Source organism: Stigmatopora nigra, chromosome 4 (genome assembly GCF_051989575.1).
Source record: "Stigmatopora nigra isolate UIUO_SnigA chromosome 4, RoL_Snig_1.1, whole genome shotgun sequence".
NCBI lineage: Eukaryota > Metazoa > Chordata > Actinopteri > Syngnathiformes > Syngnathidae > Stigmatopora > Stigmatopora nigra.
Window position 1 is genome coordinate 18,200,928 of NC_135511.1, and position 19,523 is coordinate 18,220,450.

The 19,523-nt window shown below is 32.6% G+C and overlaps 1 protein-coding gene across 1 annotated transcript; it reads right to left on the reverse strand.

The window, feature by feature from the left end:
• Positions 1 to 441: 441 nt before the first annotated feature.
• rasgef1ba (RasGEF domain family, member 1Ba) lies at positions 442 to 19,392 on the reverse strand. The gene is made up of 14 exons (XM_077715234.1): positions 18,759 to 19,392; positions 16,160 to 16,332; positions 15,285 to 15,407; positions 15,076 to 15,213; positions 11,989 to 12,186; positions 11,169 to 11,243; positions 9,858 to 9,953; positions 9,582 to 9,684; positions 8,492 to 8,571; positions 8,318 to 8,413; positions 6,570 to 6,665; positions 2,791 to 2,914; positions 2,632 to 2,704; positions 442 to 654 (listed from the first exon to the last, which is right to left on the reverse strand). The coding sequence occupies exons 2-14, from the start codon at positions 16,319 to 16,321 to the stop codon at positions 630 to 632; spliced, it is 1,389 nt and encodes a 462-aa protein (XP_077571360.1). The 5' UTR covers positions 16,322 to 16,332; positions 18,759 to 19,392; the 3' UTR covers positions 442 to 629.
• Between the last annotated feature and the right edge of the window lie 131 nt (positions 19,393 to 19,523).

A 19,523-nucleotide genomic window follows, 5' to 3' on the forward strand; every position in this document is an offset into this window, starting at 1 on the left:
AAAATGCGCACTAAAAAGGTAAGTTTTCTTTGTCTAAAATTCTAGGTGCCATTGAAAATATTAGATGTCATTTGCTAGTTATGCTAACAGAATGCTACCCTGAAAACTAAGTGGAGTCATACATGGTGAGTACTGCAAAAACATACTTTTACATGTTTAGTGCACATTTTTCCATTGATTTTGACCCGTAAACATGGTGTTCCAAAATGTTTGACCCTATTTTGTATACCAATAATTTGATATTTTTTGTTCTTTCTGCGTACCTAGATCGCCAGGACTTTGGCACGATCTCAAATACCGACTCGATAGTGAACATTTATAAAAATGTGTCATAAAACTAACAAATATTTGTACTATTTTTTTGCAAATGTAACCAGTAAAGTTAATGACCTTCAACATAAAGTATATATACTTTCATTAAGATTCATCAAGTAGTTTTAGAATGGGGTCAAATATTTTGGAACACGAAAATATTGTTGAAAAAAATACTTAAAAGTCTTACATAGAATTGGAAAAGCCGCCATTAGCATTGTAGCTATGTATGCTAACGCAAAAAGTAGCTTTTGGGGTTTCCTTGCACTCAGAGGACATTTTTAGATGACATCTTGGGTCTTCTCCGTGCTTGATGGTTACGCTCGTTGAAGTAGCGTCGACCTAAAAGAGAGACAGAGAGAGAGAAAATGTTACCATTTCAATCAATTATGGGGATTATAGTAGGATTTAAAGATACAGATTTGTACATACATTAAATGGTAGAAGCTTTACAAAGAGTATTCAAAAAATAAATGATCACAATTTTACATCAGATCCACTAAAGTATAAATGTGTTGTTTTTTCGAAAGAAAAGCCTTACTATACTATGTCGTTTTTTGAAGAAAATAAGCCTTACAATACTATGTCATTTTTAGAGGGGGAAAAGCCTTATTACATATACTGTTATTTTTTTATGAAAAAAAAGCCTAACTATACTATGTCATTTAAAAAAAAAAAAAAACCCTTACTATACTATGTCGTTTTTTAAGAAAAAATCCAGACTATACAAGTAGTTGTAACTGACAAAACAACAAATACTACTGAATAAGTTAAGGAGCTTGTGGCTTAGTGAATAAGTCATTGGTCTCCCACCTGTGTGGACCTGGGTTCAAATCCTGCTCTGCTTTGTAATCTAACCTATCTTTTCCCACTTGAAGGTACAATAAAGTACTAAGTATGATCTAGGAGTGAAAGGGGACAAAATCACAAATACTACTGACTACTCATGGAGGATGGTGGCTCAGTGGGTAAGTCATCCGCCTCTCACCTCTGTGGTCGTGGGTTCAAATCCCAGTGCATGCAAGGATTTTCCCAATATTATTCAGTTAAATAAAAGAGACAAAAGTATAAGTACTACATCTTATTCTCACAGGGTGGTGGCCCAGTGGTTAAGTCATCAGTCTCCCACCTGTGTGGTCCTAGGTTCAAATCCCGGTGCATGCAAAGATTTTCCCAATATTATTCAGTTAAAAGAATGAGATAAAGGTACAAGTACTACTTCTAATTCTCACAAGGTGGTGGCCCAGTGGTTAAGTGATCAGTCTCCCACCTCTGTGGTCCTGGGTTCAAATCCCGGTGCAAGCAAAGCTTTTCTCAATATTATTCAGTTAAAAGAATAAGTTCTAATGCCTAAGTGTTTAAGTGTATAAGTCTTCAGTGGTGGATGAAACATTTTGTGGAAAAAAATGACTAAGTGTCTCACCCGGTTTCCTTGGATAAAACGTTTCAACACCCATGTATAAGTGGGGCACGAGTTGGTGTTGTGGGTTGCACACTCGCCTTTGCACGGAAAGAACGTGAGTTCGCTTCCCGGTGTCGGCGGTTCACTGACCAAGCAAGCGGTCGAGGGTCGGCCGAAGGCCGACCCGAGAACGCCTTTCGCACAGACAGGTCCCTCCAACATTCTTCCGAACTGCCGAAGGCAGTTCGGAATATAACCTTTTGCTGAAAAGTATGACTAAGTGTTTAATATAAATTAAAAAGTTTTTTTCTTTTTTTTTTCCTTCTTCTTTTTCCATTGAGCAATTCTTCTTTCCAATTCCAATTTCAGCCAAACGACAGCGGGATTCGAACCCAGGTCTCCCACACGGGAGTCCAGTGATCTAACCTCTGCGCCAACCAAGTGACTACACTTTTCTTTGTAATCATTTGAGTCTTTTTGAGTACAAGTCCACAGAAACAACTAAGTGAAAAAGTGTCCCAACCGGGAATTGAACCCAGGTCTCCCAGACCAGAGACAGTTGAGTTAACCACTACGCCACCAAGTGACTATACTTTCCTTTGTCATCATTTGAGTATCTTGACTACAAGTCAACAGAAACAAATAAGTGAAAAAGTGTCCCAACTGGGATTTGAACCCAGGTCTCCCAGACGAGAGACACGTGACTTAACCACTACGCCACAGTGTCCTCCTCACTCTCCCTTTGAGCAAGGATGCGTAATATAGAAAATGAATGAACAATTTTCTATTTAAAAAGAAAAACAGCTTACTATACTATGTCGTTTTTAACGAAAAAACGCCTTACTATACTATGTTGTTTAAACAAAAATAAATGATGATACACAATAATTTGCTAGTATTTTTGTGTGTGTGTGTACCTGAGAGCTTTCCACCTGTCCTTCTCCATGTTGTTGTCGGGACCTTCGTTGTCGTACGACGCCAGATACAAAGCTGCGAGTGACAAAAAAAAGACGGCGTTCACAAGTGTGCACGGACGCCATTTCAATCAAAAGCAACACTCTGATTGGACGCCGTACCGTCTTCGGTGTAGATGGGCGCGGTGAGCAGGTAGTGCAGAATCTTGCGGTCTTTATCGAAGGGACACTCTACCTTCTTCCAGCTCATGAATTCGCTAACTTGTTTAGCCAACTCCCACAATTTCTACAAAAAAAAAACATTCAAAAAATGTCAAGGTAATTCTTTTTTTCCACCCATTTGTTTTTTTTTTTGAAAAAACTTATGGCGTTTACCAATAATAACTTGATCTGGTGAAAGATTTTTTTTTTATGTACAAATAAAATAAAAATATATATAATATTTAATAAATATCCACAAAAAACTGATTGGATCAGTGTCACCAATTGATTAAAAATAAATAAATAGTATTATATTAATATTCCAAATTATAGATCATAATAAAATGTCATTTACCCAATTTTAGGATTTAATAAAATATTAAAAAATATTTTTTCCACCATATTAAAAAAAATATATTTGTTCAACAAATTATTAAATATATATATATATATATATATATATATATATATATATATATATATATATATATATATATATATATATATATATATATATATATATATATATATATATATATATATATATATATATATATATATATATATATATATATATATATATATATATATATATATATATATATATATATATATATATATATATATATATATATATATATATATATATATATATATATATATATATATATATATATATATATATATATATATATATATATATATATATATATATATATATATATATATATATATATATATATATATATATATATATATATATATATATATATATATATATATATATATATATATATATATATATATATATATATATATATATATATATATATATATATATATATATATATATATATATATATATATATATATATATATATATATATATATATATATATATATATATATATATATATATATATATATATATATATATATATATATATATATATATATATATATATATATATATATATATATATATATATATATATATATATATATATATATATATATATATATATATATATATATATATATATATATATATATATATATATATATATATATATATATATATATATATATATATATATATATATATATATATATATATATATATATATATATATATATATATATATATATATATATATATATATATATATATATATATATATATATATATATATATATATATATATATATATATATATATATATATATATATATATATATATATATATATATATATATATATATATATATATATATATATATATATATATATATATATATATATATATATATATATATATATATATATATATATATATATATATATATATATATATATATATATATATATATATATATATATATATATATATATATATATATATATATATATATATATATATATATATATATATATATATATATATATATATATATATATATATATATATATATATATATATATATATATATATATATATATATATATATATATATATATATATATATATATATATATATATATATATATATATATATATATATATATATATATATATATATTATATATATATATATATATATATATATATATATATATATATATATATATATATATATATATATATATATATATATATATATATATATATATATATATATATATATATATATATATATATATATATATATATATATATATATATATATATATATATATATATATATATATATATATATATATATATATATATATATATATATATATATATATATATATATATATATATATATATATATATATATATATATATATATATATATATATATATATATATATATATATATATATATATATATATATATATATATATATATATATATATATATATATATATATATATATATATATATATATATATATATATATATATATATATATATATATATATATATATATATATATATATATATATATATATATATATATATATATATATATATATATATATATATATATATATATATATATATATATATATATATATATATATATATATATATATATATATATATATATATATATATATATATATATATATATATATATATATATATATATATATATATATATATATATATATATATATATATATATATATATATATATATATATATATATATATATATATATATATATATATATATATATATATATATATATATATATATATATATATATATATATATATATATATATATATATATATATATATATATATATATATATATATATATATATATATATATATATATATATATATATATATATATATATATATATATATATATATATATATATATATATATATATATATATATATATATATATATATATATATATATATATATATATATATATATATATATATATATATATATATATATATTATATATATATATATATATATATATATATATATATATATATATATATATATTATATATATATATATATATATATATATATATATATATATATATATATATATATATATATATATATATATATATATATATATATATATATATATATATATATATATATATATATATATATATATATATATATATATATATATATATATATATATATATATATATATATATATATATATATATATATATATATATATATATATATATATATATATATATATATATATATATATATATATATATATATATATATATATATATATATATATATATATATATATATATATATATATATATATATATATATATATATATATATATATATATATATATATATATATATATATATATATATATATATATATATATATATATATATATATATATATATATATATATATATATATATATATATATATATATATATATATATATATATATATATATATATATATATATATATATATATATATATATATATATATATATATATATATATATATATATATATATATATATATATATATATATATATATATATATATATATATATATATATATATATATATATATATATATATATATATATATATATATATATATATATATATATATATATATATATATATATATATATATATATATATATATATATATATATATATATATATATATATATATATATATATATATATATATATATATATATATATATATATATATATATATATATATATATATATATATATATATATATATATATATATATATATATATATATATATATATATATATATATATATATATATATATATATATATATATATATATATATATATATATATATATATATATATATATATATATATATATATATATATATATACATACATTTGTTCAATATATTATTAAAAATATATATATTTGATCCCATGCCATATTTTCCTAATTTCCATTTTTAAAGTACATTTTAACTCAGTGCCATTAAAAATGTCAGACGTATAATATTAACATATACGTACCATTATATAATATTACCATATGTAGAAAGCCCCCCAAAATAAATAACTGAATTTCCACAAGTGTGACTATGAGTGGAAACTGCTGAAATGTGTGGGAAATACCCAAAATGTGACGAAAACATGACTTCTCTTTTCTATTAAAATCTCCTTTTTTAGGGAAGTTGACATTTTCGTAAAGTGGAACAAATGTTTTTTTTTTACCTGAAAATTGACGTGTCCGTTGTGTAGGCGATTGGCACAGCTTTCATTCAAAAAATAGATGTCCTTGATGAGAAGGCTAAAGAATGGAATCACCATCTGGAAACAACAACAAAAAATACAAAAAAAATATTTTTAAAAATTCTCACATTTAAACCATGTCCAGTACAACAATTTAAAATAATTCCTAAAATTTTCAAAATGTGGACCTACCAAAAATAAGCATGAATCAATTCTGAACAAAATATTAAAATGTAAATCACAATCATTAAATATATGAATGAAATTATACAATATTTAAAATGTATTTTTACACCAATTACATACATTACATTTTATAAATATTTTGTCATACAAATTGAGTGTTTTCAGCATAAAAAAATAAAAAAAAATTTAAAAAGTAATTTTCAACTTTGACTTTTTTCATGTGGCTCATGAGCCGCATGTGGCTCCCGGCCAAAATCCTTCTTACATTTTTTTTGTCTCTTAGTTCTTATTTGTACACTATCTGATGAGAGCTTTAAATCTTATTAAATGTGTATAATGCCTATAAAATCCTATTTTGTATCTAAATGTGACTCATTTTTCTTATTTTTATTCTCTCTTAAAATACTCCAATTCCTCAATCTCATTAAAAAAACAACTCATAAATTATCGGCCACTCCTTCTCCAGAGTAATAAAACACCCCAATGACGATCCACCAAAGCCAGGGACAGACGGACAAACGGGCGAGAGGTGACAAGTCGCCGCATTCCTGACATGCCGTAACTTTCCAGTGTCCGACCTTTGACCCCTGTCCTCTGTCCCTGTGCTTGCGTAACCTAATCTCCACAAACAAAGGCGGCTAACATTCCTCCTCACGTCCCAATGTTGCGCCGGCCCGAAGAAGGAACGCAATGTGACCTGGAAAGACGCCACGTTTGTTTTTTCCGAGACGGACGGACGGACGTGGCGACCACTTATGTCACAGTGCTGTCCTCCCAGGACATTCCAGTCCACAACTACTGCGGCCACCATAATAGGGACAGCGACATGGGGAGACAAAAAAAAACAACAAATTCCGACACCCTCTTTCCCACACGTACGCAGACAAACACAAAAAAATGTTCCTTTTAATATCACCCATTCATACTTCATCTTACGTAATCGTTTCACCTTACAAAATCAACCTTTTGACCTTACAAATTCATTTCAAAATACCAAATCTATCGTATCACCTTATAAAATTATTAAATTTCAGAAGTTGTTGCATAACAGGATTTTAGAGTCACAATTTAACATGTAAAAGGCCTAATTTCTTTCAAAGGAACCCCTTAAACTCTTTGAAAATGGTAAAAAGTCTGACAATTTAGGATGAAATAGGTAAAAAAAAAAAAAATTAAACCACAGGTGTCAAAGATGTGGCCCGGGGGCCAAATCTGGCCCGCCGAATCACTTTGTGCGGTCCGAGAAAGTAAATCATGACGAATTTCTGATTTAGGATCAAATTAAAATGAAGTAAAGATGTATATTAAATTTCCTGATTTTCCCTTTTAAATCAATCATTGTCATTTTTTAATCATTTTTTTCTGTTTTTAGTTCAAAAATGATTTTGTAAAATCTAAAAAATATATTAAAAAATAGCTCAAATCAACATTATTATTTTAGATCTATAAAAAATGAATATTCGGGGATTTTAATCCCTTTATACAAAAAAAAATCAAAATATTGACTGGCAACTAAAAAAAAATGTAAACAAGCCACTACTGACCTTCTCTCTGCTGCTGTTTGCCATAACGGACCTCTGGGTGGCGCCACGTAGCGCCGTCCTGTAGTTGTAGAAGTTTCCGGATGGATCCATCTGATGCTGTCAAAAAAAAAAATTAAAAATGTCAGCAAAAGTGTCCAAGCGCCAAGAACCAAATAATTTAAATAAATGCCATACCTCCAGGATGTCAAACTTGGCCGTCTTGACTTTGCTCCAAGTTTTTTTCAGGCGGGATACGGGAGTCATGTTCATACCAGCTGCAATGGGAAAAAAATGGGTTATTTACAAGGGTTTACCCGCATTTCCAACTCAACTAAATAAGCGATTAGCGCCTCGGCCTGCCAGTTCTAGGGTTCTGGGTTCGATCCCAGGTCAGTCTTCACTGTGTGAAGTTTGCATGTTCATTCTGGGCTTGCGTGGGTTTTCTCCGGGTACTCCATTTTCCTCCCACATCCCAAAAACATGCCCGCTAAACTAATTTTATGCTAAATTGCCACTAGCTACGATGGTTTGTTGTTCGTCTCATTGTGATTGGCCGGCCACCAATTCAGGGTAACCTGCTTGGATGGGCTCCGGCACCCCCCGCGACCCTCGTGAGGATAAGTGCTTCAAAAAAATGAACGAAAGAGCTACTGAAAATTGTCAGGGAGAAACTCATTTAATCCCCCAGGGAGACATTTTGTGAGCGTCTGGTTGAATGACGAATGGACGAATGACAGCTGGTTTGTCAATAGCCCCGCCCACCCAAGGAAGAAAAACATCTTGACCGTGTGATGGGACTTTCTCCGGTCAGTATTGACCATCTGCTTGGATTGTTTGCACACCCCCAGCCCCGCCCCCACCGCCATGGCCGACCAGATGTCCCCCTAATCACTTTTTTGATCAAACTTTTTTTTTATAAATGAATTAAAAACCCTAAATATTCAGTTTTGTACATGTATCTAAAATAATGTATATTTTTGCTTTTTTTAAATATATTTTTAGATTTTATAAAATGATTTTTTAACTAAAAACTGAAAAAAAATAGATTAAAAAATGACAATTATTATTTAAAAGGGGGAAAATCAGGAAAATGTACTATAATCTATACTCTTCATTTTAATTTGATCCTAAAAAAAGAAAGTCAGCACTCATGATTTACTTTCTCGGGCCGCACAAAATGATGCGGCGAACCACATTTGGCCCCCGGGCCGCAGCTTTGACACCAATTGTAGTACATATTGATTTTTGCTAGTTGTACTATCAACAAATAAATAGTAAAACTTACAAATGATGGCCATGAGAGAGTTGAAGTTGCCGATGTTGAAACATTCGCGCGCTACATCAATGAAGAAATCCATCACCCTCGCGCGCTGTTTCTTCTTCACGGGCTGCCAAAAGAGTAAAAAAAAAATCGGAATATAGCCATTAGCAACATAGCCATTAGCAACATAGCTAATACGAAACATTTACAAAAATGGGCCAGAAATGCTAACTTTGCACATCCACAGAATAGAATTTATCCATTTCCGATTGTTAGCATCTATCGCTAACAGCTACTCACCGTGCAGATCTCTGTAGCCACCAGGTAGCTTAGCCTATTGAACCAATCCACATAGGCCTCCAAGTTGGCGACCTTCTTTTGACCAATGAAGCGACTCTGCCACAAAAACAACAAATAGCCTTTGCTAAGCAACTTAGCACAACAACAAAAAAACCCTTTGAGGGTCCGAGACAGAGCGCCCCGAGCCATAAAAGCCACCTCGCTTCCTTCCTTGTTAACCAACATCCCAAATGGGCACGTTGCCTAGCAACCCACCGACCCCCGCGGCAACCACGGTTGCTAAGCGACGCCCACTCTAATCTGAGATCCCTTTGGAACTTGACAGAAATTGTGTAGCTTTGCGTTTTGTCGTTTTGTTTTTCTGATATTTCTTTTGCCTGTGGGCGGCGTCACGCGACCTCGACGTGAACCCGAGACGTTACGTCAACGTTGGTTCCGGACCGTGAAAAGTGGGTCAAAGCACAGACTTAAAACATTGCATAATAGATGTTTTCCTCGTGGATTTATGCTGGGAACATACTGTCTTTTTTTCGCATATTATCCTCCTCCGGGTGTAAACCGCATCATTAAAATGGTGGTATTTGATAATTTCTCGCGTATAAGCCGCCCCCTGATTCACAATTTTCACCTCCATATTTGTAGTTTTAATAGGGAGTACAAATTATTTACTTTGAAGGGGAAAATCTCCCCCAAAAAACCATTGCCATATTTTCTTGCATATTAGCCGCCTCCAAGTATGAGCTACACCCTTAAAATTGCCTTAAAAATGGTTAATTTGACATTTTCTCGCGTATAAGCTGCCCCCTGATTCATAATTTTCACCTCCATATTCATAGTTTTGATAGGTAGTACAAATGTGTTACTTTGAAGGGAAAATATTAAGAAAAATAATCAAATGTGGTATTTCTAAGATACTGTATGAATTGATGGAGAAATGGGAGTCATGTGACCAGTACAACCAGGAAATGTGTCCATAGCGGTCTAGTTTGTCAACCCTAGGTAAGATGGCGGCGCCCTGAGCGTGCAAATACGAAGGCAAAAGAGACTTTTTTCACATTTTATGCAAGATATGGTTTATTTTTTTCTTGAATTTCATTCAAAGTCTTCAAAATAAATTTTGGTTAGAGTTTTATTTGTTTATCTTGTCTCTATTTTGAAAGAAATTACCACATTAGCCGCATTGTCTTGTGTTTTAAGTCGTTTCATGGATTTCAAGTCTAATTTATGCGCATATAAGCCACACCCTCGATTCAGTCAATTTTTTTGAGTGACAAATACGGCCATTTATGTGAGAAAATAAGGTTTTATTACCTTATCATTGTCCATTGGGTCTTTCTGGACAAATGCCTGGACAAACTCCTCGGGGCCGATGTAGCTCAGTCTTTCCTGGGAAAAGGAAGAAGAACAAAGTCTTCAATCCTGGAATGAGACCCAATAAATTCCTGGAATTTTTTTACTCTCGGGGGAGATCTGTTCAATTTCAAGAGTGATTCCTGACCAAAAAAAAAGCAGTAAAAGGGATTAAAATGAGGTTGGGAGTATAAATGGGTGGTCTTGTGTGGGTTCTATTGGGTGGGGGTGCACCAGAGGACAAAGAAAACAAGGTGTCAAACAAAAGATGAACTATTGTTTGGTCAAAAACAGACATGAAAAGACAAGAAGAGAAAATACAAAGATTTTTTACGGATTGACCTTCCAGTTTTTAAGAGAAATTTACACAATGGTGGTTCCAATTTTGAAAGAATAGAGTCAATGGACGGGAAAATTGGGGGTGGTCCTCATGGGAAACTAAGGTATCCAAAACAGGGTCAGGATTGAAATTGGGTGGAAAATTTGGGGGTTTTGAATAAATAAATGCAATGTTTTTTTATTGTCAAATATGAACGGATTGGCTGGCTTATAATGCAAAACATGTCCAATGCAATTTGACCAAATATAAGCAGTTTTGAGAAATGTTGTGATGTAAAGTGTATGAAATTCTTTCGATATTTTTTCCCAGGTAAAGGATTGGTTTTTGGGTGTTTTTGTTTTGGGTGAAAAAAATACAAATGTGATGAGGACATCCTTAGTGAGATGGATAATAAAAAAGATGTGTTTTGATCAAATGAGAGGGACGGATTTGGACACTCACCAGTTCAATGTGAGTCAACTGTTGGGCCACGGTGAAGGGGTCGTCGCAGATGGACAGGACGTCCCTCCGGATGGGAGCTTTGACTCCGAGGACGGGCGTCGTGCCGTTGATCTTGAGCAAGGCTTCTTCGTACTGGCCCAAGACCGTCAGTCGCCGGATTAAACCTTGTTGCAGTTGGCTTGCCGCATTCCGGTAAATCTGCATTCAGACAAAAAAAATGATACATTATTTGATAGAAATCTTCAAAAAAATAGGAAAAAACGCCACTAGAATTACTGTACCGTATTTTCTGGACTATAAGCCGCACCAGAGTATTAATAGCACCTACTAAAACATGCATTCATTCATTTTCTGAGTCACTTTATCCTCACGAGGGGTCACAGGGGGTGCCGGAGCCTATCCCAGCTGATTTGGGACACCCCAAATCAATGGGCAACCAACCAATCATGCTCACTCTAACATAGAGGCTCTAATTTAGCATACAATTAGCCTAGCATTCATGTTTTTAGAATGTGGAAGGAAACCAGAGTACCCAAAGAAAACCCACCGAGAACAACATGCAAACTCCACACAGGTGGACTGACCTGGATTCGAACCCAGGACACCAGAACTGCGAGGCCGAAAAACAAACCACCTAACCACTGTGCCGCCAGTCAAATTTGTTTTGAAAAACAGGACTTGTTTTTTTGAAGAGCACCGACCCATGAACAGAACCGAGCCAACCAAAAACCACCGAAGCCACGCCCCTCTCCCACTACGGATTCCCAAGCGTCGCCCGGATTAGATCATGGCTTAATTTGCTTACATAAGGGGGTTAAATAAAAAAAAGAAGGGCGGGGGCGCACATATGTTTGAGTGGGAGGATTTCTCAGCGCCACATTTTGGACACTTTTCAGGCCACATCAGAAACAACAAACCCTGGCGGCCATGTCAACAACAACGTTCACCAGGGAGGAACCGACTGACGGGCGCGACTTCTCCGTTCTAGGGCGCGACCGACCGCGTGATGACATTCGGGGCCAATGGGTCGTAGCCAGACCGGATTCTGGCGGTGGTAGGAGAAAACAATCCCTGACTTTGGGATGAACTATGATGAAAAAGAACATGACAGTTGGATTTCGTACAGTCAGCGAACGCACCACCAAGATAAAAACAATTGTTGCTAATTGTCTAATTTTTTTTAATGTATAAATGGATTAAAAGAACTGGATTAAAAGCCCTGAATATTCCGTTTTTTATAGATCTAAAACAATGTTTATTTGAGCTTTTTTTAAATATATTTTTTGATTTTACAAAATGATTTTTGAATTAAAAACAGAAAAAATGATTAAAAAATGACAGTTATTGATTTAAAAGGGGGGAAAAAAATCAGGAAATTTAAGATACATTTTTAAAATATATTTTTTGATTTTACAAAAAAATTGAACTAAAAACAGAAAAAGGGATTAATAATGATAATTATTGATTTAAATGGGGAAAAAAAATCAGGAAGTTTTATATACATCTATACTTTTCATTTTAATTTGATCCTAAAACACAAAGTCGGCACTCATTTATTTTTTGGGCCGCACAAAATGATCCGGCGGGCCACATTTTGGCCCTCGGGCCGCCACTTTGACACCTGTGATTTATAAAATCCGATCAGCCTAGGTTGCATGTTTTCGGTATGTGGGAAGAAATATTGATGTAACCCCCCAAAAAACCCACACAGGCAAGAACAGGGAGAACATCCAAACTCTCCTGGGATCAAAACCTCGAGCTCAGGACAGCGAGGCGAATGACAATGAAATAATTTCAGCGAGAGCAGACGCACGCCGATGCCGTTTGTGATCTTCCCCGTGGCTCTTTCACCCCCGACAACGTGGACAAAATGTTCCAACGAGACGAGTGAGCGCAAACGTGATCATGTGACCAGCTTTGAGCCATCTTTGAACTTTGGTGGGAACTTTGTGTTTTTAGCGTCAAAACTGAGAACACAAAGACGCCACGTGGCGTCTGAAAGGACGCTTTATTTTATTTGTCTTGTGATTTTAAGACTTTTGCTTGCAGTAAACAGTGATTGTCATCGTTTTCGCGCGAGAGAACTTCGGAGAAAAGGTTATCTCATTTGGTTTTGTTTTTCAGTTGGAATACAGATAAATTAATATTGCATTAAATTATGCAGGGGGAAAGCTTTTATTTTAATTCACTTTTTTAAAGATATGGTTAATTTTTTTTAGGTAAAAAATGATTGACTATGATTTTTCAAAGATATAGTTGATATAATGACTATTTTTTAAAGATACGGTTAATTTTTTTAAGTAAAAAAGGATCAATTCTAACAATTTTTCAAAGATGTGTTTGTTTTTTTGTATAAAGTTAAAAATGATTCATGATAACAATTTTTAAGGTAGGTTAATTTTCTTAAGTAAAAAAAATGAATAATGACAATTTTTGGAAGATATGGTTACAGTTTTTAAAGTAAAAAGTACAAAATGATTAATCATAAGTCGTTTGAGATATGGTTAATTTTATTTTATAAGTTGTTTTTTTTAAGATATGATTATTAGTATAAAAGCTAAATCCTATAAATGAGCATAAAAATGACATTAAAATAGTTTCATTAATTTGAATCAGTAAATTAGTTTGAATAAACAAAACTAATTTAAAGTTTCTATTTTTTATGCAAAAATGGCACCTTTCAATGATAATGAAGTTCAAATTTAGTCTATTTATGACCTAAGAAAAAGACGCATTGATTTTCACATAAAAAGACGAGTCATGTGACGCCTGCATGGCAAACAATGGTGTAGGAAGATGGGGGTGGGGCTATTCCCTTTGGGGGTCTCTCTCCCACAGGGCCAGATGGATGTTTGGCTTCCTTACCGTCTGCCTGCTCCTTCTGCTTCTTTTTTTTTGTTCCCTTCCCAATATAGACCAAAAAAATACAAAGTTCCCATGATACCCAAAAAAAAAAAATAGAACACTTTTAACTGGAGGGCCACGAGTGTGTCAGCCGTACCAAACTATTGTTTTCCATTTGACTCCCATCAACACATGACTCCAGCTAGCCAAATTAGCATTAGCATGGAGTTTGAAAACTCTTACCTCGTCTCCGGCGGAAAGGCGATGCGTCAAATCCTTCAAGCCGCGCATCATCCGCTCGTCCCGGAAGTCGTACGGGAAGGTTTCCACCCACTCTGTTAGCAGTTGGAGAATTTTTGGCGCCATTTTTCTGAGTCGGATCTGAATTAGGTGATGAATTCTGGGCGTTAGTGGCGCCAAGTGTCCCAAAATCACGGGATGACGACGCCCACCTTGTCGGATTGCGTGTCGCCCGGGCGTTGCTGTTCCACGTAGAGTTGGCACACTTTGGACATGAGCTCGTATGGGCGGATGAAGAGGCGGGAACTCAGTAGGAATGTGAAGATGTACGTTCTCTGTGGAAGGGTAAGCAATGGAGAAGTTAGAAAAGGACACTTTATACCCTAACTTTAGCCGCTTTCATTAAATCATTTTCAAAAAAATATGGGACTTTGTTTAAAGGACAAATATGGCCGCTTCAGACTGGATTAGTAGATTTTTGGGGGGCAAAAAGCACAAATTTGGGTGCTTCAATCCAAAATGCAGGTGACACCCACTACTTTTTTGAACTAAAACAATCAGTCCAAAGAAAAAGACCCGATTTCAATATTTTCAGAATCCTGACCTTGTCATTGGTTTCCACTATGCAGAGGCGAACTGATGCAAAAATTACTTAATAGTATTTAATACAAAGTTTAAAAAAAATACTTTTACAATTAATGTGAAACTTACGCAAAGCGCACCAGTCAAAAAAATACCCTTTTTCCAATAGAATTCTGACCTTGTTGGTTTCCACTATGCAGAGGCAAACTCTCACAAAATTGATTATAAGTATTTAAAACAAAGTTTAAAAAAAAAATACTTTTACAATTAAATAATGTAAAACTTACACAAAGCACACCAGTAAAAAAAATACCCTTTTTCAATAGAATCCTGAAATGGTCATTGGTTTCCACCATGCGGAGGCAAACTATCGCAAAAATTACTTAATAGTATTTAATTCAAAGTTTAAAAAAAATACAAAAATATTTTTATGATTAAATAATATAAGATGTGTACACAATCAAATGCACTTCAAATGCACAATTTGCCATTAGATGCTACTCACATCAGGATAATAGTCGACAGTGGGGAGCAGGTGTCGGATGAGGGCCTCCAAGGACCCGGACACCAGGTTGTTGTCGCGGTAATAAAGCCCAGAGTAGACCTCATCCTTGGCCTGGTACAGATTTTTGTTGTAGCCTCCCGTGCTGTGCGGTGTCTGAGGCATGCTGTCTTAGCCTGGGAAAAACAAAGCAAGATGACTTTCAACCGCAGACGCTGATGCAAGAATTCCTCCCAAAAAAACAACTAAAAATGAGTGGACTGCGTGGACATTTTTTTTAGAGTGCGGAGCCTTTTAAAGGCTAGCTTTGCTTTGTTTGGACATCTGAGAGGACACAGACACTAAAAAAAGGATTTGAAATTGGCCAATTTAAGGTGTTAGGGTTAGGCTCCGGCACCCCCCGCGAACCTTGTGAGGATAAATGAATGGTTTTGATTAGTATGGCGCTTTTTTTTCCTAGGATCTTCTCTAAATGGAACAGAAAATTGCTTTCTTTGTATTAAAGCTGATTTGGCTAACACGCTAAAGGCTAATATGTAAACAAAGCTTGCCTTCTTTTTTTTAGCATCAAGTGTTTTTATCAGCGTGGACGCCACATGGCGTGGCAGATGTTCCCGCCACCCTGTTCTTTTCTCATGGAAATGTCCCGCCCTTTTGAGGATGAATAGCGAGGACGCACGTGGACTTCATGTGACGTCCAAGACTGTTTTTCCAATCCGTATCGGGATTGTGACGCATATATCCAACTATTTTATCAATTATCGACATCCTCCCACCAAGAATGGATTGTTTTCAACCGTTGTCATGGCAACCAATAAGTTGCTCGTCAAATTTTCCACTAAAATAGCCTTTACACCAACTAGATGACTGCCACTGACCGCACTAGATGTCCAATTCATGTTGACTGGGAGGTTTGACTTGGATGTCAGGCCTTGTCAATCAAAAAATGGTCTGCCCGGGTCTGGGTGAGGCACTTAAAGGTCACTTTCTGTCCATTTTGAGTCACTAACTATAGATTTAGGGACAAAAAGTGACTGGGAAATGCTCCAAAATTAACATCTATTAATCAAAAACAATCTTTCTAGTAAAAATGGGTTCAGAAAAATTAATTTTCGATGCCTCTACAAGACGTTGGCTACCAGGCGACGCTTCGTCACCCCCTCGTTAGAGTGCAGAACGACCAAAAGGGAATGCGACGTGACGTATGAGATCACTCTGCAGATCAAACTGGAACAACCCCAAAAATGCTCGAGGCAGGGATGAGCTCACGTCTACATAAAAAGAGCTTCTCACCCACACACTCACCCACGCACGACATGAGCCTTCTCATATTGGATCAGGTGTCATACTTCAATCACATGCAATCTTGTCCAAATTCTGGCTTCGAAACAATGACAATATCATTGAATTTGGCTCGCACAAGAAGCTTCAGTTCAGCTTAATGGAAATAGGTGCTTAAATTTGAGTTTAAAAACAAAATAAGACGTTTTCTCATTTAATTTTGGGATAGGATAGCATTTTTTGATGGAAATGTACTTTTTAGTAAAAAAATGTAGTTGAAAAACATTACAATGTAATAGATATGAACTCTTTTGTTGCCATTGGCAATGATAAACATGCGGTTATGGGTATGCCGTTAATTTAAATGGCTATGGCAGCCCTCATTTTAGGTCAAAACTCAAATTAAAAATGCCAATTTGAATTTGACACCTGTTAGCGGACAGAAAAAAAGAAATCGGGATGACTTTTGCGAGCCATCAGTGGTCAAAATGAAATGTGGGCGAGTCAAAAGGACGTGGAGGATTAAGTTGATCTTGCAGGAGAGGAGGTGGAAATCCTCTTAGCCAGAAGGTGTGCGGGTGTGTGTGGTTGTGTGTGGGTGTGTGGCCACCACAAACGCAGAAACATTCGGCCAAATCAGTGTGAAATTTCAATTCCAAGAGGACATCATGCGGTGAGTTGGCGTAATTTGTTGTTTTCGTCAGTGTATGAAAGCCAATTGATCAAATGATACAACTGCTTTGTTTACGTCTAGCTTCGAGATGGACTGATTTTGTGTTTACAATGGATTGGTTTGCTTCCACGTCACTTTTCCAATAGTTTTTCAATCTTTGCAAGCTCATTTTGGTTTTTCAATATCATTTTTTTTAGTTTTTTTTCTTCCCCCAATCATTTACTATACGTTTCCTTTTTTTCTCCTTCCAAATGCATTTTTCTCCATTTACAATACATTTGCCCACTATATTAAATACCCTTAACTTTTTAGAATACCACATAATTTTTTTAAATTACATTTTTGGGGTAGTTCCCTAACCAAGACTCTATTGACCTCGTCTAAGTACCCCAAAACAAGATACCACGTTATACTACTAATGCTAACTCACCATATATTATACGTATTACAGTATAGCATCTCCGTAAATATATAGCATAGCATATGTAGTAATAGCACTCTCTCGAAAAACTCTTACTCGACGAAAGGCACGATATAGTATAAGTTACCATTTTCCCCACATACAATCCATCACTTTCTCATCCCATAAAAAGTACTTATAACGATAAAAACGTACCCTTTGACAAATTAAAGTGTATCTTTAGTTACCTTCTTTCAAGGTGCGCGTCCTTTCTCCTCTTAAACAATCCCTTCAAGTGTCCCAATACTATTGAACACCTCCCGCCGAAATCAAAACACCGGCGGGATGGACGAGACCACCATAAAAAACAGAAGGGGTGTGGGAGAAAAATATTTTAAAGATCCAGCGCGGTCAGCGGGGTGTCCGTGAAGTGGAAGCCGCATGAAAGCGCCTGAGCTCCGGCGTGAAATACGGATGTCTCCCGCTGGGTGCCTAAACTCAAATGTGAACAAGAGTAGCCACGAGTGGAGGGGGTTGTCCGCTTTAAATGACACAGGCAGCCAATCACAGGAGAGGAGCGCTTTTAACCACGCCTTCTCCGGCACCATTGGTTTCTTGTTCTTTCCCCTTTCTCGATTCAATCTCGTTTCGTTTGTCCGTATCACTTTTGTTTCTGCAAAAGATACAATAAAGAAATGTTTCTGACCAATAGGGAGCGAAGTAGGGGGTTGTTGTTTTTTTTAGATTTGGGACAAGTGATGTAGAGAAAATGAGTGATGATGGGAGAATCCAGTCCATCCATGCCTGTCAATTATTTTCCAGTTGATGTAAAGCGGGATTACACAATGTAGACTGAAGTGTTCTCCTTAATCCGTTTTGTCAAACATGCATAAACCTGGAAAGAGATGAGATTGAGTAACTGTGTGTCAGGGGCATCATTTTTTTGTCTTCCAGATCTTCAGATGCGAGAATAAGGCTGCCAAATTTTGACTAGCATGATTTTAAAGTGTCAA